Consider the following 23,032-nt stretch of genomic DNA (forward strand, 5'->3'; position numbering starts at 1 on the left):
ATTTCTTCCAACCAACACATTGGCGCAGCAGTCCGTGGAAGCTTGTCAGCCATTCAAACCCCCAATTTTGACACACTAATGTATGTAGTTGTCAGGATAGACTCTCGGTGTATTGAGCAGAATTGTTAAAGGTCTATATTGGTGGGTTGTTAGCTTGTATGCTTCTTTGAGCTTTCAACAGCAGATCTGTCGGCTGTTCTGGCTAGTCAGCGCTCTGACCTGCGACGACCCGGGAAAGTAGGTCCTTCTGTCTCGTTGCACCTGCTCCACCCAGCTCTCCCAATTGTCTAGTACCTCCCTGAGGCGTTGAGACCGGGTGGTCGCCCAGACGTGCTCAAAGTAGTCCTGGCTGATGCTGAATGGCTTTCCTGTCACATTTGGGACATACCTCCCAACCAGCTGCGATGGATGGAAGCACTCTGCCCCTACCATGCCTTCAAGCATGTGTTTCCAGGCTTGCATTTTCGGTCGGAGCTTGGAGCTGTGGAACGGCACATCCATACCAGCTAAGGGAATCGTGGCAGCACCGCGTTGAAGGCTGATGCTTGTAGACGTAAGCCCGCCATAAGTACGAGCATTCTGGCTGATAAGTGACTCAAAACGTATATTTCCCTCTCCCGGTCTGCCGAGGGCCTTTATGTCGTCTGCCACTTTTTGTACAAGGTCGAGCGCTCGTGAATCTCCGGCACAGACGTATTGGCTGTTGCGTATGTTGCGGTTGACAATCTCAATGAACCACCCCGTCTGGACCCTAATCTGGCGCACCAGCTCCTCTATGGCAGACTCGTCGATATCTGAAATATCACGAACATACGTCAGTTGTAGCTCATGATTTGTAGTTGATCCTGGGAGAGCTCTCACCTTTTCCCATCCGGCTTGGATCTACCGCCACCATTGAGAAGGCACTTTGGCCAAACGCGTCGCGTTCCACTGCGCCTTGCATAGTCATGCCGCGATAGAAGAAGAACTTCAGCACCTCCTCCAAGGACAGAAAATCAGTTCCACAGGCCAGCGCCACCCATTCGCCCAGTGAATGACCCGTGAAACGAAAGTCGGTGTCGACGACGCCTGAAGCCTGCATGTCCCTGAACGCGGCCATTTCCATGATAGCCAGTGCAGGCTGTGCGAATTGCGTAGCGAAGAGCAATCCCTTGGGCGACGTATGAGTAAACTCGATGGTATCTTCCTTGATCGTAGGAAAGAGTGGCCTTGGCTCCAACTTTCCCTCTGCATTTTGGACTTGATCCTGCATTGACATGTACTTCCGGCGGAGCTCACGACCCCGTGCTCCCCCAAAATGAACTTTTATCTCCTTGGGGTTGTCTCGAACGATATTGAGGATGCTGACTCCAAGGTGCTCCAAGAAGTAAGCATCAGCTATGTCCCAGATACCCCGGGCAACTGATGATGAGGCGTAGAGATCCATACCCATCCCCTTTTCTTGGCTGCCTTGTCCGGTGAACACAATAGTGGTTGCGGGCTGGGTCGCCAGCGCTGAGCCTGTAAGGACTCTGGTTCCACTTTCTGCTTCTTGGACCTCAATATCATAAATTGCGAGGCCAGCCTGCATCCCCGTGTGACGAATTGATACTTTGAGTAGCTGGTCTGGCAGTACCATGCCGGCAAAGGACGCCTGGTACTTCATGACTCGCCTTTTTCCGCCAAGGTAGTTTTCCAAAACCAGCGCAACTGCTGCAGAGCAGTACATACCGTGTGTGATGGTTCCGGGGAGGCCTGCAAGCCGTGCAAAAGACGGTGAGGTGTGAATCGGGTTAAAGTCGTCTGACGCCGCCGAGTAAGGTTCGTTGGAGGTCGGGGCGCGTATGTAGCTAACCTGGGCTGGAGAAACAGGGGACAACCGGTGAACCTTGTTGCTGTCTACTATACGGCCACGTCGAAGCAAATACGACAGGACAGGACTTTGGTTCGAGTCATTCTGGCAGAGTTCGATTGTCGCGATTGGAGTCAGCTCGCCATCCTCGGATCTGGCATAGGCTTTGCCTGAAGTATTAACACTGCTGCATCTCGTATGTGTCTGCAAGTGGAATTCTAAGGTGACATCGGGGAGGTTGAGATTGTCAAGAGTCCTTGGGTCATCCACGCGAAACCACGGCTTGGAGTCGAGAACAGCGACATCCGCGGTGCATGACAGTTTGAGTTCGTAGTGCGGTTCGACCCTTTGAGTGAAAGTGCTATCAAAATCCGTATATGTGCCGCGGTATCGAAATCGGGACAGTATTGTGACCAGAATTGGTCCAGAAGGAGTCCGCCGAAGTTTACACGCAATCTCAACGGTCTTTCCTGCATTATCAATGGCAACAGAAGTCACTCGAGCCCTAGCTACGAGCTCATCACCAATCTTCATCGGGCTGGCTGTGGTGTGGACTTCGTACATGTTCGAGAGAAATAAGAGGTTGAGCAGATCGCCTTGTGTTGGGTGATGCAACAGAGCCCCACATATTGCCCCCCAGGCCGGGACTATAGCAAAGTCCAGTAGAACTTTGTCCAAAGATGCATTGATGGCTCTGTTGAACTCGTTGACTCGGGACCTCTCCACACGAAATCTGTCCTCGAACACCAGGGAATCCGTTGATGGACAAACATGACGCCAGAGGCGGCAGTACAGGTTGCGGATGCTCTCCTCACGGCCCGACCAGCTCTCCCAGATAGGTGCATAGCTGGTCTCTGGATGATATTCAAATTTCAGGGTTAGTGGCACTGATTGACCGGAGGCGGTGGTGTGTGTGTAGAGGAGGCATGTAATATCCTTGCCACGCTTCGAAGCATGCATAAGCAACCTTCTTGGCTCATTCCTTCCCCCTTCATACAATGAGATTGAGCTCTTGTTAGATTCGATCATGTCTGCCTCCGCAAATTCGAGTAGCTTCCGAATGGGATTATCCACGAGATGGCGTCCTCGCAGCACGGATCGCCACCTGAGCAATGCGTTTACCCAGAGGTCGTCTTGCGGGCTATGGCTTGAAATTGATTGTGGCGTGTTAGGGATTCGTTGAGCACTGTCGTTGAAGTCATTGGGCTTGAGAAACTCTTCGAAAGGAATTCGAGACTCGTCTCCATCGTATTCTGCGGCAACGAAATGTCGGATCACACCATGGTTTATTCCGTCAAGAACCTCACCCACAGGCTCATTGACTTTGCGCGTGTGGCGAGCCGCAACCGGCCCATGCAGGATGATAAGGCGGCCAACATCCTGTTCGAGGACCGCCTCGAGTTGTTCCGACTGCCAGAGAGAATCCTTCTTGAACCATCGCTCAAAATTCTCGTCCAGGACAGGTATGAATGGGACTGGTTTCTGCCCCGGCCGGCTGCAGAGCTGCAGGAAGTAGTCATGATCCTCAGAGTATAATGGCCACGTTGTAGCATCTGGAAATGTTCGGAGAATTGTTTCCAGTACAAGATCAGGGCCCTGACGGGATATTGCGCTGTCGTCAACAAAGCTATTTTCGTCCTGCCTCATGCTGTTGGCGAAGCGTGCCTCAATTCTCCGCAGCCAGTCCGCAAAAAGTGATGAATAGCTTTCGTCAACCCAACAATCCATATGCTTCATGAACATCAGCCGTGCCAGCCTGCGTGCAACCTCGCCGTATGTCATCGCTGTCACATCGCAGGCTCGGCCGCCCGACTTCTCTCCAAACCAGGGCTTCTGGTGGTCGGCATTCAGACGTGCGATGAGCTCAGTTTTCCTCTTCATCAGTGCAGCCACCCGCTTGTTCTTTTCCAGAGAGAAGATACTCTTGTCCAGATCAGCCCAGAGTTGAGCGCCACGGGTCGCGATGACGTGCATGGGCTCCCCCATTTCGCTCACTATTGATATGACCCCGCCGACAGCTTTCTGGTATGTGCCTTCCCAGGCGGAGTCATCGACTCCAGGAGCAGCCACGATGGCCTGCTTCGCGCCTTGAGAAGTGTAAGCTTCAGCGCACGCCATGACGCGGCTGCCGAACAAAACGCCGTCAACAGGCATAGCCGATCTTTGGCCATGATCCATGCTCCAGGTGCCAGTCAGGTAGGGCGTGACATCGTTGCAAGACCCGAAGCCAGAGCCAGCAACCAAGACGATATTTTCGCAAGTCCTGATGGCGGCGTAAGTCTCCAATAAGGGGGCATGAAAGTCCTCCGCTGAGTGATGGCCTCCGCCACGGCCGCCTGTCCATTGCAGAACAACGGGAAAGGGTCGAATTCGTCTTGCGATTTCAATGACCTGCCGGATTCCCGCGACAGATCCTGGTTTGAACGATACGTGGTCCAGCCCTAGTGTCGTTATGTAGTCTGTTGCAACTTCCAGGGATGGCACCCCCCCGCCGACAGTCATGCCGGTCAGGGGAAACCCTTCTGCACGTAGTTGTCTAATCAAGGGGATCTGCCACGCCAGCGCCTTTGGACTTACATAAATGATGTTAATGGTTATCGTTCGGCCTGCAGGCATCATGTCACGTAGCTTGCACAACGCGGACCGGAGAGAATCGGCATTGTTGTACCCGCCAGCCGCAAACTCGACGGGATATCCTGCTCTCACTGCAGTTTGTGGTGTTAGCGAGGTAATAAGAGCGGAGTGACTTTGAGATATACGTACTGGCCGCCGCCACAAACTCAGGATGTGTCGTCGTTGGTGTCATACCGGCAATGAGGAAAGGGGGCAAGCCGAACAATCGACTGAATTTCGATCCGATCATTGGACCAGCGGCTGTTTTGACGACAGAGACGCGGTATGGTTCTGTGAATCTCGGAAGAGGCACACCTTCATTCGAGAACAGCTCGACGAGAGAGCCTAGTTCGGATTCTTTGTTGCTGCCTAGAGTTCCTGCGACAATGACCCGAGCGTCATTCCCTCTCAGATTGCGCCGAGTAAGAAGTCCAACACCAGTTGAGGCCCCCGGACCAAAATCCACTATCTTTCTTACACCGGTAAAAGCACATAGCGGCCAGTCTACTGGCTCAGAGACAACCATTCGGATCAGCCGTGGGACTAGGTCTCTTTGATGCGGCCCCAATGAAGTCAGAGACGACCCGTCAAGTAGGGCATTGACGGGCAGCCTCAAAGAAGAAGTGGATAAAAAGCATCCTTGCAGGTCTTCTTCGATGACAGGGATAGCTGCATCGAGCAACTTGCAATGGGACGGAATTGTGACGGGAAGAAACCTCATTGACGCAGATGGCTTTCTCTGGGAGTGCGGTATTCGTGCTCGGGACGAAACACTCTTTGGGGCTATTGATTCCAGGATTCGGATCAATGCACCCAATGTTCGTGGAAATCCGCTGACGATAAACTGAGAGTCGGTGTTGGTGAGGCTGAGTGTCACATATCTCTCGGGTGGACTAGTCTCGTTGGTTCGGGTGATAGCAAGTTCCAGTTCTCGGCGGCAGAGCCCAGAAACTGCAAGCATAGGCGATGTTGGGCCATAGCCAGCAGACAGAAACTCTTGTGCAACCTGCGGCGAGATGTTCCTGTGATAAAGGAGGTGTTTAGCACATCTAATCTGGCAGGAGACACTAAAATGGGGGAACATACTCTTTAGAGAAATGCTGCTGGCATCGAGCACCGATCCAGAATAGAATGGTGACAGCTTTGAGAGCGGCATCATGAAAGGTAGGCCAGTCTGATGCAGTAGAAAGCGCGCAGGCCACCACCACCCCCTGGGAGTGCCCGCTGAGTCCGTTGAAGACATTAGGGATTTCGGCTGGTGTCAGGCCGAGCGACAAGAGAATGGCCTTGAAATACAACAGCTGTAATAGACCGATAAGTGGAAAACTAACAGGTGCTGCCAAAAGATCATTCTCGGTTGGTGTTGACGCAGGCTTGCGCAACCATTGTAGAACATCGATCCCGTTTGCGTACTGCTCTGATACCCGCGTGTCTCGGGATAGAGAAAGCAGATGGTGGCCCAGAGTCTCCAACAGATCATCGACAAGGGCCCCATAGGTCAATGAAACGCTGCGGATCTCATCAAAATAGCGAGTCGTGTTTCCCTGTCCCCCAAACACGCCGTGAAGCATTGCCTTTTCTCCGTGATGGATGTGTAAACCAGATGGTTTCAAACGCCCTATGATGCCAGTAACTAGAAATGCATCAAAGTATCCTCGGATGATTCTCTGTTGTACGCTGCGGTCAGTCGACTGGGCGACCGCTAAGGCGTGAATGTCAAGTTCTCCCAAGATTGTGGATTGAAGATGATCCCATGTGAGAGTAAGCAACTCGACTTGGTGCTCGGTTTGTATCTGGCCCGCAATGCAACAGATAAGGCGAGTGCAGAGTTCAACAGGCAGGAGATTGGGCTGTTCCTCGCCGACCGAGTGGCTTTCGAGGTATGTGGAATAGCCAATCCTCTGCTGTTCGGCATAATCGAAAAGGTGAGACGGTATCAGTATTTCCAGTTCCTTCCTCACGCGCCACACTTTGTCCATCTTAGCAACACCTATCTTCAGGTGAATCTTTTGCACACGACACTTTGGAAGACGCCACTGCTGGGGGTTCAGGTGAAGGCAGCAACGTGCTCAGGTATTCTAGTCAGGGCTCTGTGAGGCATTCAGTCGACCAATGAGACTCGGTCCTTTTTATTACTATACGGGCTAAACCATTCCAAGAACCAAAGTAAGCTAGTCTCCGCTGTTGACTACCTAGCTTAGTATGCTATTACTAAGACAAGCGGACATTGAGGTGGCACAGACTTCGTCCCCTCTATGGTCTTGTATGAAGCATAGTACTAACAGAGCGAAATATGACTATGCATTTCCGTATGAAGTTCGAGATATCTGCCCATCCCCTGCCGTCGCTGCACAGCCCAGATGCTGTATTGGTCCCCTGTAGCAGTCTCACAACGACTCACAACGCCTCAGGAGAGAAAGGGTCAGCCATGTGGAGTGTTGTGGCTCATAGATACACCTCAACTTGATCTTACGCATACTACCGTCCGTCTTGGAGCCTGCTCAGAATACTACCATGTCTCCCCCAGCGCCGAAGGCAGGTCTTGGTAGGTGATGGCGCTTTGGAACCAGCAAGCCTCTCACTGATAGCTCTCTCGATAGACTGGGCTTTTCTTTCCTTGGCGAATGACATTCCCATGAACGGGCATATTGAGGCATGGTACAGTGAAACCAAGTGCACTTGGTCGACCCCCAGCCTGGTGACAAACCCGGGAATTACAGTCCATGGGCTCTGTCCCGGTCTGAACTACGGACAGCAGTGCTACGAGGGAATGAAGGCGTTTCGCACAGCTGACAACCGCATCGTCGTCTTCCGTCCCCATCGTCACGCTGCCCGCATGGCTAGATCTGCCGAGTCAGTCTGTCTTCCGCCTCCGCCAGAGGAACTGTTCCTGGAATGCATCCGTCAAGTGGTAGCGGCCAACGCTGAATTTGTCCCCCCAGCCGAGGCAGATTCGTATCTATATATTCGGCCCGTGCTCTTTGGTGCCTCTGCCAGAATTGCGCTGGCCCCGTCAGAAGACACCCTCTTGGCCGTATACGTACAGCCTCTCCGACCGTATCACGGCTCAGCCGCCATCGACGCTGTGGTGCTAGAAGATTTCGACCGGGCAGCACCACGCGGAATGGGCCAGTACAAAATTGGAGGCAACTACGCACCTGTCTGGAAGCACACGGCAAAAGCCAAAGCAAGTGGTTTTGGTGTCACACTACACCTCGACAGCGCCACAAGGACTTTTGTGGAAGAGTTCTCCACCAGTGGCTTCCTGGGTCACAAGACAACGAGCGGGCGTCACATGCTGGTAGTGCCGGACACCACCACGGCCATCGAGAGCGTGACGAGCGACAGCATGCAGAAGTTGGCCGAGAAGGAGGGTTGGGCCATCCACAAAGAACCAGTAAGTCAAAGCCTGGCGCACAAAAAACCTAGGTCGAGGAGATCATTAACAACATAGAAGTTACCGTTTGCCGCGGTCTCTGAGTTGGATGAGGTTGTTGCTGTTGGGACTGCAGCAGCTGCAGTACCTGTCCGCAGCATCACCCGCCTCTCAACGGACGAGAAATATACCTTCAGGGATGGAGACGGAAAGCTCACAGGCTTAGCATCGCTCATGGCTGATATCCAACGAGGGCGGGCCGTAGATACTTGGAACTGGTGCCATGAGATAACAGGATTTGCAGATAAGGGTCAAAAGGCGGGGATCGTCAGGGACATGAATGGTCTCTAGTGTGTACGGCAAGACATTCTGGAGCCTGTAGTGCAAAGCCTTTGTTCACCTGTGCTTCATTACACTCGATATGTGTACTATGGATCATCTCTACCCAACTAGCAACCAGACCGCCATCTTGTGGGAGTAGCATCATATCTCCTACACAGATTGGAAGACCTGGGGGCTCTTCAGCATAGCATGATTAGATATTCAAGTGACGAGTTGAGACTCTCCTTCACGAGCCGGTAGTAGACTAGCAATTGGAGATATTACTACGAGGAGCCTGTTCCTTTGCAGACAACACTACTTCTTCAAAGCTCCAGTGCCATGCAAAATTTCTTCTAGTTCTATTCAATGTCTCTCACCATACACATAGAATCGTTCACCAAATGACTTCAGCAGCAAGCCGCTTAATCCTTTAATCCTGATTTTGAACTCTTGTTGAAAAAATTCAAACAGTTCGAGACGAAAATTGGAGGATGGGACCCCGTCTTTGCCCAGTAATAAAGTCCCAGAGCTGATACTCGTTCTCCCGGTGCCGGCCATAGGGACCTGCTCTAGAACCACGGCCCAACTTTCCCAGGTCACCGGCGGCGAGCTCAAAGTCTCCGTGAAACAAAATTGTCGCCATGGTCAGCAGAAGCTCTGTCATGGCCAGACCTTTGCCCAGGCATGCCCGGCTGCCAATGGAGAAGGGATTGAAGACGGAGCGGGCCCTCTCAATAGCTTTGTCGTTTGCCAGCCATCGGTCCGGCTTGTATTCAAAGGGCTCTTCGAAGTATCGCGGATCGTGATGCATGGTGTATATGGACATTCCGACATCAGATCCCGCCTCCACCACCAGAGAGTCTATCGTAGCGTCGCTACGCACACGCCTCCAAAGCGGTACTCCTACAGGAGGAGACATTCGCATCGCCTCATCCACGCACGCCCGTAGATACGTACATGAGCCCAACGCAGCACCCATGATAATGTCATTGCGCGAGGAGAATTTGGCACGGACCTCTGCTGTGGCTTTTGCTCGGGCAATTGGATTGTTCGCCAGGTAGAAGAACAGGCCTGAGAGTGCAGTTGAAGTGGTGTCGGAGCCTGCCACGATCAAGGTGGTACTCTCGGCGGCAATCTCGTTGTCAGTGAAAGTATCGCCAGTCTCAGGATCCTCGGAGGCCGCGAGATTGGCGAAGACGTCGGTCACCTCGTCCTTCTTGTCAGATATCATCTTCTGCCGGCGCAAACGCTCCTTGACCACTCGCGAAACAAAGGGGACAAACTGGTTCCGAGCCGCGATGGCGTCGCGGAACAGATACTTGGTCCATTTGAAGGACGCCAGCTGCGGGAACTGGAAAAGCGTCGACATGCGCACGTTGGACTTGTTGATAGCATCAGGAACATAGCGAAACTCATCGTTTTCGAGAAGGTTGTACCGGGCGCCAAAAACAACGTCTGACATGATGTCGAACAGAAGATAGTAGCACCAGTCGGAGATGTTGATTGCCTCGGTCTTTGAGTAGACAATCTTACAGAGCCTGTCAATATGGACGGCAATCCTCTTCTCGTATCCCCGTTGCGCTTTTTCCGAGACCCCTTGGGCCATGATTCTTCGCCGGCGCGCATGCTCTTTGCCGCCCCGAATTGTCAGTATGTTTGGACTTCGATGGATAAGTGGGGTGTATGAATCGGCCTTGACAAAATTGGATTGGGTTCCAGTGCTATAGATATCTTTCAATGCTTCAGCTGTGCAGAAGAGAAGCTTGTTCGGTCCGTAACGCACATGGTCTCCTGTTCAAACTCTGTGAGGACCACAATTCTCATAGTGGCTAAGCCCCGACCATCTTACCGTATCTCTGATGACATCTCCAGATATCGAGATGTATATCTCCCATCCATCCATGGTATGCCGCATAAAAGCTGGTGAACTTGGCAAGAAAAGGTCCTGGATACTTTGCAAGCGGATGGAAAAACGCCAGATAACCGATTTTCAAAAGCAGCTGGATTTATTATGAGTCAGTTTCAATGCCTCAGAAAAGAGAGCGTCTCCGAACCAAGGAGATATGTGGCACGTAACTCACAAGCACAGTAGCAGCTCCAATGATCAGCACAGCAAGGCTCAGAAGTGCCATAGTGGTCAAAGAGGGCTTCGTGATAAAGGTGAAGACGAGACGAAGACTGCCGACAAATAAGTTGCTCTAATCCGTAGTTCTTGTAGGCCAAATGTATGAGAAGCGGCCTCCATGCTCCCGTGTAAGCAGTGATTGTTAAGAATTGTGCGCCCAGATCGTCTTACTATGTCTGACTGTATACTCCTCGCGTATTACTACGCCACCTTCGTCAGCATCATTGATCGTCCAGAGCACCATTTCCATAATTTCAGATACGAGATAGCTGGAACGGGTATAAACCTAGAAGGAATCCATACTGTTAGCGTACTGGCATTTGGAGCATGCGCTCAAGGTGTAGATGCAGAAAAATTCTGCCATAATAAGCAAGGGCCAATGAAACGGACGAACATATTACTATATCGAGTAGTTCCATAACTGTGAACCTCAGATATATGGGGTCACCGTGAGTAAAACACATTCCTCATCTCGCTGCTCCGACTGAAGTGTCTCAGTCCAGTCTGGCAGGCTCCCAGTCCTGCGGGCTCTGAGTCTTGCCGGGCAGAGAAAGGCTCACTTTACGCTCAGTCCAGGTCAAATCACGTTCCTCGCACTTTTAGGCCCCGTCCACCAAGAATGTCATTCCGCGTGGACGCTAATCTTTCGCCAGTCGTCTTATACAGCGCTGGGAGTGCAGTCTGCTCGTATTCGAGGCCTTGTTTAACCATCGCGGCAAGCTCCTTTGCGGCTTTGAATATGACTGGCATGCCGTGGCCGTTGAAACCCGCAAGGACAAAACTCCCCGGTCTGTTGGGTATCGAGCCAATGTGTGGTAGTGAATCTGCACTATATCCCATGATGCCTGTCCATACTTGATTAACCTGCGCGTACGTGGTTTCCCATCCGATGAACGCTCGTTGCATAAAATCGGCCTCGAAGTATCTCTGAGCTTCTTCAATGGTATGACTATCATCAGCGTTGTTGTACCAGCTCTCAGGTTCACCTTTCTTGTATGTGTGATGAGCACCACCGACCACGATGGTGTTGTCCGCGAGTTGTATCATGTAATTGTACCCTGTGGCATCTGATGCGGGGTCCTGCTCCATGCTTAAGATGCTCGATGTCGGGAGACCGGGCAGCATTTTTCCTTCAGGGCCTGCAATGCGACATGCGAGGCCTTTGCAGGGGATAATGGCATTGGAATATTCCGGAAGTAGCGCCGATGTATAGGCGTTAGTCGCATAGATAACTTTGTGGGCTGTCGTCGTGGCTCCAGTCTCGGTGGTCAGAATATGGCCTTCGTGACCTGCACTACGTACAGACAACACGGGTGTATGGCTTTTGAGGGCAAGACCTTTGTCCATGCAACGCCTCAGTAAAGCCATAAGGAGCTTATACGGTGATAAATGCGCCGCCGGCATCGCAACGTAACCCTTAGCTTCTGCCATACCGGTGCGACGTGGCGCATCATCTCCAACGTAAAAGGTCAAATCATTCGAGACAGTCTTGTCAAACTGGGGCGCTTGCTTCAATGTGTCGTACATTTCGCGTGCAGCAGCAACTTGGTCCAAAGTGGTGAGGACGAGGAGACTGGTCGTCTCACAGAAATCGCAGTCGATGACCTCCTCAAAGATCAGGTCCTTGATCATGCTGAGATGGTCAGTTTCGAATTGCATGATTTCGAATGCCGCTGATGGTTCAAATCTTTTGCAGAGTCGCGCGGGCCCCAAAAAAAGGTCAGGGCGAAGATTCCCTCCATTGCGTCCCGTGGCACCAGAGCATGGCTCCCTTGCCTCCAGTAGGACCACGCTTGCTGGCGGATGGTCCAAATGAAGTAGGTGGTAAGCTGTTGCGATGCCAGAATATCCGCCGCCTACGATGGCGACTTCACAGGAACTCGGAAGATCAACAATATTGTCGCCGACAGCGTCATGATATTTCTGCCCTTCTTGCTGCCAGTACGATTGCATTGGTCCCGCGACCGGGAGGAGTAAATGGTTCGTCATCTCGCGCCTATACAAGGGCGAAGAACAAGTGAATACCGTAAATCAATCCGTTTGTTAATCTCACTGACCTATTCGCCACCGGACCGAACAATGTATTGGACTCGGGAAGATCGTCCGGGAAGGCGACTTTGTGCAGAACAACTGTGTCATTGGTGCCTACCCTTAGCGATAGCTGACTATGCATGGAGATTTCACCCCGAATTCTCTGTGACGCTTCTGACATTGCATGCTTTTTTTACCCAGTGTGATTTGAGGCCAAGGCGACAAGGTTCTATGATAGTGAAAGGAAATGAAGCAGAGAAAAATGTATTGGCGCCTTGAGAGCTTTGAATTTGTGTATCTCGATGGAAGTTATACCGCACCTGTGGCTTCGTCGGCAAATCTTCATACTACGTCCTCACAGTCGATAGAAAGCGAGACCTGGACGGCGTGGACTGTTGCGGCGATAGATTCCCAGAAGAATGTGCGATCAGCAAGCACGAGCGCAACCTCATTCTTGGCTGGTTTTTCGTCATTACCATCGTGATTGTTGTGCTCGCCCTGTTCTTCCAGTTTGGCTCTATGCAAATCAAAACCTGTGGCAGATTGTTGAGTTTCGGGATAAAGAGGGCGGAACAGAGCTTGCAGATGTATAAACTTGGGACAGATTCAGTTTTCATCCTAGTTCCACTTCTGGAACTCCTCGAAATCGACGAGTCTGGGCGGCGGGCATATCCTATAAAGGGAGAGAACGAAAGCCGCGCCCCTGGGGGGCGGCGCCGGTTGACGTCGAGGAAAGCATCAGAGGCGCCTTGCAGTATGTAGAATAAAGATTTCCATCTGGATTCTCCGTAGCCAGGGTGTTTGCGGCGCCCTCCGAAGCTGGCTCATTTTCCAAGTGCCCCTTCTTGAAACCTCTGGCTGAAGGTCAAGTCCACGAGCTCATTCGTGGCGACCCACGTGATCGTTACAGATGTCACATGGTGGCCTCGGCACAAGGTCTAATCACAAATTGTCTACTGAATCCCTCGTACTCTGGTGCTGATGGATTGTTAATTTATCAATTGGTGCCTTCGAGCATTGACTGATGTAGGAGAATGGAACAGCTACATAAGCAGGTAGGTCGCCTTGCGGATAATAAGACGGTGACATTGAACAAGCTATATTTCTTCCTTTACTCCCTCAGGTTAAAGTATATCAATCATTCAAATCTTTCAGCAGGCTCCTTGTACTCCTGCTCGCAATGGCCACACTTGAGGAAAAGACTATCGAGACCGAGCGCTCACTGACCTACACATACTATGTCTCACCCAAGACCAACGACAATTCCCTTCACCAGCTTTGTTCTTTATCCACGGCTTCCCCGACAGCGCTTTCATCTAGTCGGAGGTCATTGAACAGCTCCCAGACCTGCCGTACCAGATTATCGTTCCAGACTGCCTCGGGAACGCGGGTACTTCCAAGCCTCGTGATGTCTCCAAGTACAAATGGTCTGGCCAATGCGCTGACCTTCTGGATATCCTGAGGGCGGAGGACATTGAGAAGGTCGTCGTCATTGGTCACGACTGGGGATGCATCCTGGCCCAGCGGTTCTGCCAATCGCCATCCAAAAATGGTATCTGGGATGATCTTGTGTAATATTTCTTATCGACCGCCATCTGCAGAGAAATTCGACCTCGTTAAGTTTAATGCCCTGACCAAAGAGCGCTTTGGATATCCCCTCTTCCGGTATTGGTATTTCTTGACCTTTCCGGACGGCTACAAAGTCATCGATAGCAAACTTGAAAGATTCTCGGCAGTGCTGCATGGCGCCGACCCTGATTGGATGAAGACGATGTTCGCCGGCAAGGATGCAATGGTAAATTACATGTCGGGCAACGAGCGGGTTGCGTTGAAGCCGTATGCAGCCGACCCCAAATGGAGGGACGACTTTATGCAACGCTTCACCAAGGCCGGCTTCCAGGCCCCAACGAACTGGTACAAGGCACACCTGACCAATGTCCAATGGGAAGACGACCAGAGTATTCCCAAGGAGAATCATGTTGTCAATGTCCCTTTCTTTTTCGTCGGGTGCACGGGTGACACCGTTGGACGGACAGACCTGATTAACATCTTGAGGGAGGCGGGATACTTGCCAGACTTCGAGATGACCTAGATCGAATCTGGTCATTGGTGTGCAATGGAACGGCCTGAAGAGGTGGCCCAAGCCAGCAGAGACTGGGCGACGAAGCGATTCCCATGAGATGGCTGCAGACTTGCATGCATCTTGCAATGCCTAAGCTCGAGTTGTCTATTTTCTCTTTTCATATTCTCTAGGATTAGGTACTGATCCAGTTTGGGGCATAAGCCTTTGACGATACCACTGTACATTTAACATACTCCATCAATATAGCGATCTAAGGCTTCCTCTATGTTATTATACTCTCTTTACAAGTCTAGTACAATGGTTCCAATGCCTCTGGACACGCAACTGAGCATGGCAGAACACTTTTCATCTTCCATCAACCCGGTCCCTCGATGTTCCACGCTGCCACTTCTGACACCTACACGACAAGTACCACAATTCCCAGCCTCACAGGAAGATGAAATCTCCAGGCCCGCCTCCCGCAGTACAGCGAGCAGAGACTTCCCTCCTTTCACAGACAGCGTCCTCCCCGAGTCGGCCAATTGCGCCACGAAAGGGTCTCCAGAAGTCGCAACCTCGAAGGTCTCGAAGTGGAGATGGCTGGAACTGACACCCATTGAATGAGCCGCGTCTGTAACGCCCTGCTGGAGTCGACTTGAGCCGCAGCAGTAGATATGTGTGTTGCACTTCACCTTGCCCAGCACCGCCGCAGGGTTGAAATCCCTCCCCGAGGACTTGTCGTAAATGGTAACATTTGCTCCAAACTGTGTGAGATATGTCTTCAGAGCAACGTCGCACGAATTTCGAATCAGATAGTGCAGGTGATAGGATAGACCGTTCCGTTGACAGTATGCCGCGGAGGCAATGAATGCGGTGAGACCAATGCCGCCAGCGATGAGGACATGCTCGTCGGCCTCGTTCGCAAGTGGGAAAACAACAACGTATCGCCTGGGTGGAGGTCTTGATGGACGAAGTGTGATCCTCCACGGCTCGTCTCCCTAAGGGCAATAGCGAGCTCGAAACGATTTGTATCACCTGAAATCACTGAGTATGCCCGCACCAATCTTCGGTTGCTCAGTTTCACTCGCACATGCGACCCTGGCTGAACCTCCTCGGCGTTTGACAAGGGCTCGGTTTTCTCGAAGGTCAGAGAGACAATCCTAGGGGTCTCCTTCTGCTTCTGAACGAGTCTGTAACTGGACCAAATATCGAGCGCCATGCCTTCTCCGCCGGTGAGGCGTCCCTCCTGGTCCTCGTACTGCTTCCTGAGACGGTTCTCAAAAATGGTACGTGCTTCGGAGCCTAGCTCGTCGATTTCGATCAGTTGCCGCATGGCCATTTCATTCCGCATATCGTGGTAGAGATAATGTTGAACCTTGGCTATCGTCCATTCGGGATGCGGTCGTCGGAGAAGAACCATGTCGTCTCCAGCCTGCACCGTGCCTTCTTTCAGGATTCGATACAGCCAACCTGTCCGAAAGAGGTCCTGGGAGCGCTTGGACATGTCCTTGATTTGAAATCGGTGGTTCAATTTAAAGCATGGTTGACGAGGTAGCGTCACTTGCGCAACGACGGTTCCAATCTGGAGGACATCGCCGATGCAAATGTTTCGTTCGTTGGCGTACTTCGCTACGAGATTTTCACCGAATCCTCCTGGGGCGAACAAATGTGCGCTCTCAGGTAGCTCCTCTTTCCACCGATGATAGTGTAGCGTGCTGTATTGCAATAAGGCCATCTCAGGACCGCCGTGAAGCTCGAAGGCATGCTCGTCGCCGTCACATCCCAACTTGTTGACGGCGATGGGGCCTGGTCGGACATTCTTGAATATGGCAGATTGAATACCAAACGCAGGCTTCACCCTCCCAGTCCTTACTTCAAGTAGTTTCTCGCCTGTCCAGGGTCGTTCCAGAAGTTTGATTGCCTCGAGATTTTCATCTTGGAATATCGTCATAGTGGAACAACCCGAGTCGATTGCCCTGGACGAAACACATGCAGAGGCGCAGGCACCTATAACGGCAACCGTTCTGTCTCCCTGTGGTAACCCCTCCAGAATTTTCACGCCGTCGTCCAGGCTGACTCACTGGGATTCGAGGTTGCATTGAATCTGACGAAATTCCATTGGATATAGATCCGAAGTGGGGATTGGTCCTGTCGAGATCGTGGCAACATGGCGAGATCTGTAGCTCCGAAGCGATAAGAGACGACGATCTAGCATCCAGTTACATAGTTTGTGCTTTAGCAATTTCTGGGTAGACACGAGTTGTCCCTGACGGTCTGCGGCTTGGCTTCCAGCCTTCGGTTTCAGTAGAGGAATTATATCGCACATCCGGACTGGAAGACGAATGTACATCCAGCCGCCACTTGCAAGAGCCCAGGCTTGGTGTATCGGTCATTCGCAAGCCAGTACCCGTGTATGACTTTGATTTCCGAATGCGAGGAGAGGGTGGAAGAATTTCATCAGCACGCGTGCCTATCCGAGTATCTTTATGATTTTGCGGAATGCATAGATCAAGATGCGCCAAATCCTACCCGGCCCCAACCTCTTCCTGTGTTGTGACTTAGCGGACCGTTTTGAACAGGTTGCACAGCCACATTTTGCATTGTTTGTTTCAACATGACAATTCTCGGACGGTTGATCTCCCGAAGCCAGTGTAACCGGCGGCTTCACGTATGACAGTTTCGATCAAATTATCTCTCCTCTCTCCTCTCTTCTTTGTTCTTGGAGAGATCCTGCGTAAGTTCATTCACAGTCAAGGTGCATGGACTTAAGTCGTCTACAGTGCGACCGGCAGGAAAATGAAGTTTTGGACATCGTTGCTCGGATATAAAGAGTGGCAGCGCGAACGAGATGTTCCGGTTTCACTCTCCCAAAAAACATTGTCGACAACCAGTCATTCGCCCAAAATGTTACTTGTCACGCTCTGGTCAAGCATGCTGGCCTTGACAGGTCAGGGTGTCGCGCAAGATCATGGCATTTCGCCCCCTGTCTACCCCAGCCCTCCTAGTGCTGGGATTGGCTGGGAAGCAGCCTTTTCTCAAGCACAGATATTTGTGTCCAACTTGACAGTCGAAGAGAAGGCTCAACTCGTGACAGGGATCGAGGGTCCGTGTGTGGGCAACATTGGCAGCATCCCGCGGCTTGGATTTGAGGGGCTCTGCCTCCAAGACGGTCCTCTCGCCATAAGACAGGCGACGTACGCCTCTGTTTTCCCAGCGGGGCTCACAGCTGCGGCGTCATGGGACAGGGAACTCATATACCTGCGAGGCCTGTTCTTGGGAGCAGAGTTCAAAGGCAAAGGAAGTCATGTGGCCCTTGGACCCGTTGTCGGTCCTCTAGGTCGGTCTGCGTACGGCGGACGCGGCTGGGAAGGATTCTCCCCAGACCCATACCTGACTGGTGCTGCAGCGGAGGAAACAATTATGAGTATGCAACGCAGCGGCGTTCAGGCCTGCCTCAAGCATTACATTGGCAACGAGCAGGAAACGCAAAGGAATCCAGGGTTATCTCCATCCGGCACCACGATCGAAGCCGTCTCCTCCAACATTGATGATCGGACTATGCACGAGTTGTATCTGTGGCCCTTCGCCAATGGGGTCCGGGCTGGCACGGCTTCGATCATGTGCTCATACAATCGTGTGAATGGTTCCTACGGGTGCCAGAATTCCAAGACGTTAAATGGACTGTTAAAAACAGAGCTGGGCTTTCAAGGCTATGTGATGTCTGACTGGCAGGCAACGCATACTGGTGTACCTGCCGTCAAGGCCGGATTAGATATGAATATGCCTGGTCAGTCCAAACTTCCCACTCCCGGAGTTCAGCACCCTTCTCACAAGAACTTTGCTAGGACCTATTGGCAGCTCGCGGAACATCTCGTTCTTTGGCAGCAACATCACTCACGCGGTGCAGAATGGGACACTCGACCAGGATCGGCTCGACGACATGGTCACACGGATCATGACCCCTTACTTTGCCCTCAATCAGAACGTATATCCACCGATCGACGGAATTGAGCCGACGCTCAACTCAGACTATCCGCCTTATCAACACCCATTCACGTTTGGAGCCTCTGACGTGGACGTTAGAAGCGGCCACAGCCAACTCATCCGCGAGCTTGCTGCTGCCGGAACAGTACTCTTGAAGAACACAAATAACGTCTTGCCTCTGACGGCGCCAAAAACACTGGGTGTATTCGGGAATGATGCTGGTGACTTGGTAAATGGACAATATTTCCTGACCTCTGCATTCCAGACTCCCTTCGGCTATGGTAAGCAACCTTGACTTGCCCGTCTCCTCAACATAAACTGATGATAGGCTATTCTAGAATATGGAACCCTTCCTGTTGCTGGTGGCAGTGGAGCAGGCCGACTGTCATATATCGTCTCTCCACTCGAAGCCATCAAATACCGCGCAGCTTTAGATGGCACTCTGGTACAGTATATCTTGAACAACAACTTGCTTAGTCGACCTGGTGGCCTGGGTGAGATCCTGCCAATCCCAGAAGTCTGCCTTGTGTTTCTTAAGTCCTGGGCAACTGAAGGAAGTGATAGGCGCAGTCTCGAAGCAGACTGGGACAGCACAGCCGTCGTCAACTCCGTTGCTGCATACTGCAATAACACGGTGGTCATCACGCACTCGGCTGGGCTGAACGTGATGCCCTGGGCGCATAACCCCAACGTTACAGCCATTCTTGCGGCACATCTTCCTGGACAAGAATCTGGGAACGCCATCGTCGACATCCTTTATGGAGCGGTCAGTCCAAGCGGTAAGCTGCCGTATACCATCGCCTTGAACGAGAGCGATTACTCGTTTGGCGGCATCACCAATTCCACTGCATTACTTCGGACCGAAAATCCAAACGCATGGCAATCCAACTTCACTGAGGGTTTGCTGATTGATTACCGGCATTTCGACTATTATAACAAAACAGTCTTGTATGAGTTCGGCTTTGGCCTGTCCTATACGACTTTCAACTTATCAGACTTGAGGGTGGAGAAGCAAAACGCTATGATCAGTCCTCTTCCGGACTCTCTCCCGATAGCCCCAGGTGGGAATCCGTCGCTGTGGCAGATACTCTGCACGGTGAATTTTACGGTGGCGAACACCGGCGACGTGCTCGGCGGTGCGGTGCCGCAGCTGTACCTGTCCTTCCCACCCATACCCAGCTCCATGCCCACTCCACGCAACGTGCTCCGTGGCTTTGGCAAAATCTGGCTCGATCCTGGTGGATCGCAGACCGCGAGCTTCCCACTGACAAGGCGGGATTTGAGCTATTGGAACGTTAACAAGCAGGAGTGGGTTATCCCCTCTGGGACTTTTGTCGTGTCTATTGGTTTCAGTTCGAGGGATCTGACGCTAAAGGATCAACTGACTGTTGTTGGATGAGATTAAAACCACTTGAGGCGTGAATTAGGCACGGAGCCCAGGATAGAGGATATTATATGCACCTGCTTGGAAAGGTAGTCAAGGGGATCGAGGCCTAGGCCTGTGCTCTTCTCTGGCCCATAGATGCTCAGATGAAGAATTTCAGCCAAGTTCCATTAAGGACCGTAAGATCTCTTGCGCTCGTCCCACCCATATAGTCTCATGTAAACTTCCTGATTCCAGGCCCCTCAGCGGAACCCGTAGATTACGTCCTAGTTCGTTTCCAAACTCTTTACCATGGCACTTCGCACTTGACCTTGGTGTTGGTCCCGTGCAGAAACCCCAATGAACGTCATCGCGGCAAGGAGCGACGTGGAGTCAAGGCCTGGGTTGGAGTTGGCGGTATTGATATGTTGGTGTTGGATTACTGCTGCAAGGTTGGAGACATAATTATCTGTGCAGCGCTAGATGCGAGTCTGCGATCGCCCATGCCAGCTCCAGATTCTGACAGCGGGCGAGCATAAGGTGATACGGAGGTTACTGACGCAAGGAGATCTCGTAGGGGTTCGCTGTTTCCAAGTTCTTTCGAGTGTCACCGTTTTCTCAGAACACGCAACCTCAGCACGACTATCCGTTTCGTCCCAGTAAAGGTTGGCCTACCCTCATTTTTCCTTCCTCAATGGGTTTTCTGAATAGCTTTTTATCCTGGCTCATATGGAGTTCACGACTTCGCAATGCAGACTTGTTAGCCCCTGCCCCCGTGAGAAATCGTTTCTCAATGAACGGCCCGTGTTGTGTCGCAAGATGCGCCCCAAACGGTGAACATCATCCAGAGCTTAGAGTGGAGGCAGGCCTTCTCTGCATACAGGACAAACGAGCCTCAGATTCATCCAACCCTCAAGGCACTCGGCATGAAATATATGCCGACAAGGAGTCACCATATAGTTTCTCTGCTCAAGCCACGCCACCCCGGTACTCCTGGTAAGAGGTCTTCCACTCATACTGTCTGCTTTCGACAGAACTGGCACATCGATTTCGTTCATACAAATGGCGCAATCGAACACCTTGCGGGTTCTGTCGTCTTTGTCTTTGGCCTCAGACGCAGAGGCGAGCCGCCCGATGGACATCCCATTTGCTTCGACATCATCCTCACGGAGTAAGGGGTGGTAATCGTAGGCCGGCGGGCACCAGGAATCTTGCACAAGAAGACGGGGGCCTAGGAACTGTTGGCTCGCAAGGAGCGCGACTTGAAGCCACAGCCAACCAAGCAAGATAACAGCGGCAGTCGGGCTCGTGTCGATGGAAAGGAGGTTATTATCGGCGAAATACCAATAGAGGATTGGCACTGCGCGAAGAATACTTGTGCCGACCACATATTCCCAGCTCAGGGCTTTTCGACAGTTACGCATTGCGTTGCGATAGATCTGTGGCCACCAGTATGAGAAGTAACATAATACCAAAAGGTTCACATAAGCCGATCGCAAGGCTCTTGGCCACGTCGTTGCCCAGAGGGAAAAGAACATGAGCATCACGAGCGAGAAGTAGAATCGACTGTAAATGGCAGCAAAGGAGGCACGTGGGCTCGGAATCTCTGCTGGCACCGGGTTTCCCTGATCGGAGGGGATGATCACTGGAGTAGCTCCATCAGGCCTTGGAGCTGTGGCTGGAAGAGGCAGGCCGACCGTGGCATCGGCGCTTGATGTTTGGACACCAGTCGATGCTGAAGCAGGTGTAGCTGCCGGATTTGTGGTGGCCCTCCGTTGACGTTCCTGTTCCGCACGCGCAGGGTCGCCGACCTGGACTGTCCAGATGTCAAAGACGAACTTCACCTCCAGAAAGGCAACGTGTATACAGGCCAGATAGGCAGCTGCTGCGACCATTAAGAAAGCTGCATCATCTACCATGAGCAGTGCCATGAGCGCAAACAAGAGCAAGCCATCACCTAGTGCAGCAATGACAATACTTTGGTAAGCAATGCGGCTTCGGGTCGAGGGCGTGGAAGCCTTTTCCATTTGCCGTTTGAGAAGAGCGATTTGCATCCCAATCGAGATGACGTATGCAAACAGCAATCGCTGTGCTAGAGTCCAGTACGTCTCGATTTTAGGCCCGAAAAGCGTGGGAGATGATAAGATGTAACCGCAGTCGGGCGAGAAAACGACGGCTGAAAAGCTCAACGGTGGCGACTGTCCGACAGGAGCGCCTTCTGGCTGAGATAGCTCCTGTTCAACTCGGTGAAGGAAATCACTGGCTCTCGTTGAATCAAGACTGGAAAACCTATACGGTATCGGCTGCAGCCAGACGATGAGTTCGCATTGAGGAGCAAATACCAGTCCATCGACTCCGTCGTCGAAGGCTCTGTCCCACATTTCGTGAATTGTCTCGTTCACCACGGGTATCGATGCATTGAAAGCTGTAACATCCAGGGCAAAATGCGGAAGAGCGGGCAGAGCGTCGAATTTGGAACTGGCCGTAGACATGATGATCTGGCCCGAAGGAAGATGGACGCCCTGGAGCTTGGCCTGCCAACCATTGCCAGGAGAGGAATCTGTCCAAATGGAAATGTCCGCTTTGATTGAGGAGGCTTCTCGAACTGGCCTCTCATTGACATCGTGGATGGATAGACTGAGCTCGCCTTCACGTTCAGTGATATTTCTTTCGAATCTGTCCGTGAGATAGTCCATTCTTGGGTCCAGGGCGGTCAGGTTGATAACTGGAGAGATGCCGGAGATCTCATCGTGGTAGAACTTGCCACGAACCTCCCCCGTGACCCTTTGAAAGATGGGCAAATTATCGGTCACATCTATCCCCTCCCAGTTGGTTTCAAACTGACCTCGGCTCAGGTCCTGCGCGAGTGATAGGGAATCCCATTTGTAGCCATCGACTTTTCGAAAGCCTGTCAAGTTCAACCAGCTATTTCCTTTCGGATTGATTTGCCCGTAAGATGAATTTGCCAAAACGTCGAGTCCTGCTCGACGCTCATCCTCGATGCGATCCGAGTCGAGTTGGCGCAAGCGTCGTGCAGGCTGTTCTGGAGTGAGAAAGACGAAAAGAAGCAAAATGATCAACAGTGCGACACGGGGACTCTCCATCCACCGGATTGTAACCTTCTGCGACTCATCGCAGAGTTCAACTATTATGATCTTTGAGATGGACTGTGGATGATGAGTTGTCGCGAGAAGGCGCCAGCAGGGGACACGCTGATGTTCGGATAAAGTATTTCTCCATAGACCGAGGTTGCCCCTTTGAGCCGCCGCCAACATCCCTCATTCTATGGCACCCATATGGAGTCCGAGCACGGAGTCAAGGAGCCC

At 52.0% G+C, this 23,032-nt stretch overlaps 8 protein-coding genes across 8 annotated transcripts; 3 read left to right on the top strand and 5 right to left on the bottom strand.

The window, feature by feature from the left end:
• Positions 1–174: 174 nt before the first annotated feature.
• On the bottom strand, positions 175–6,423 carry AYL99_01791 (fatty acid synthase subunit beta; the record flags this gene model as incomplete). The annotated part of the gene is made up of 4 exons (XM_018833307.1): positions 175–794; positions 862–4,536; positions 4,595–5,466; positions 5,531–6,423. The coding sequence occupies 4 exons, from the start codon at positions 6,421–6,423 to the stop codon at positions 175–177; spliced, it is 6,060 nt and encodes a 2,019-aa protein (XP_018695931.1).
• Positions 6,424–6,958: 535 nt separating this feature from the next.
• Positions 6,959–8,171, top strand: AYL99_01792 (hypothetical protein; the record flags this gene model as incomplete). The annotated part of the gene is made up of 3 exons (XM_018833308.1): positions 6,959–6,989; positions 7,045–7,841; positions 7,899–8,171. The coding sequence occupies 3 exons, from the start codon at positions 6,959–6,961 to the stop codon at positions 8,169–8,171; spliced, it is 1,101 nt and encodes a 366-aa protein (XP_018695932.1).
• A 433-nt stretch (positions 8,172–8,604) lies between these two features.
• Positions 8,605–10,273, bottom strand: AYL99_01793 (hypothetical protein; the record flags this gene model as incomplete). The annotated part of the gene is made up of 3 exons (XM_018833309.1): positions 8,605–9,932; positions 9,991–10,141; positions 10,223–10,273. The coding sequence occupies 3 exons, from the start codon at positions 10,271–10,273 to the stop codon at positions 8,605–8,607; spliced, it is 1,530 nt and encodes a 509-aa protein (XP_018695933.1).
• A 575-nt stretch (positions 10,274–10,848) lies between these two features.
• Positions 10,849–12,255, bottom strand: AYL99_01794 (hypothetical protein; the record flags this gene model as incomplete). Its single annotated transcript, XM_018833310.1, has 1 exon — positions 10,849–12,255. The coding sequence occupies one exon, from the start codon at positions 12,253–12,255 to the stop codon at positions 10,849–10,851; it is 1,407 nt and encodes a 468-aa protein (XP_018695934.1).
• Positions 12,256–13,477: 1,222 nt separating this feature from the next.
• Positions 13,478–14,389, top strand: AYL99_01795 (hypothetical protein; the record flags this gene model as incomplete). Its single annotated transcript, XM_018833311.1, has 3 exons — positions 13,478–13,577; positions 13,643–13,849; positions 13,899–14,389. 3 exons carry the CDS (start codon positions 13,478–13,480, stop codon positions 14,387–14,389), a joined length of 798 nt encoding a protein of 265 aa, XP_018695935.1.
• A 272-nt stretch (positions 14,390–14,661) lies between these two features.
• AYL99_01796 (hypothetical protein) lies at positions 14,662–16,310 on the bottom strand (the record flags this gene model as incomplete). The annotated part of the gene is made up of 2 exons (XM_018833312.1): positions 14,662–15,357; positions 15,405–16,310. The coding sequence occupies 2 exons, from the start codon at positions 16,308–16,310 to the stop codon at positions 14,662–14,664; spliced, it is 1,602 nt and encodes a 533-aa protein (XP_018695936.1).
• Positions 16,311–17,263: 953 nt separating this feature from the next.
• AYL99_01797 (beta-glucosidase) lies at positions 17,264–19,742 on the top strand (the record flags this gene model as incomplete). The annotated part of the gene is made up of 3 exons (XM_018833313.1): positions 17,264–18,146; positions 18,205–18,624; positions 18,682–19,742. 3 exons carry the CDS (start codon positions 17,264–17,266, stop codon positions 19,740–19,742), a joined length of 2,364 nt encoding a protein of 787 aa, XP_018695937.1.
• An 876-nt stretch (positions 19,743–20,618) lies between these two features.
• On the bottom strand, positions 20,619–22,810 carry AYL99_01798 (hypothetical protein; the record flags this gene model as incomplete). Its single annotated transcript, XM_018833314.1, has 2 exons — positions 20,619–20,626; positions 20,725–22,810. 2 exons carry the CDS (start codon positions 22,808–22,810, stop codon positions 20,619–20,621), a joined length of 2,094 nt encoding a protein of 697 aa, XP_018695938.1.
• Between the last annotated feature and the right edge of the window lie 222 nt (positions 22,811–23,032).

Source organism: Fonsecaea erecta (assembly GCF_001651985.1).
Source record: "Fonsecaea erecta strain CBS 125763 chromosome Unknown Scaff2, whole genome shotgun sequence".
In the NCBI taxonomy this organism is placed as follows: Eukaryota; Fungi; Ascomycota; class Eurotiomycetes; order Chaetothyriales; family Herpotrichiellaceae; genus Fonsecaea; species Fonsecaea erecta.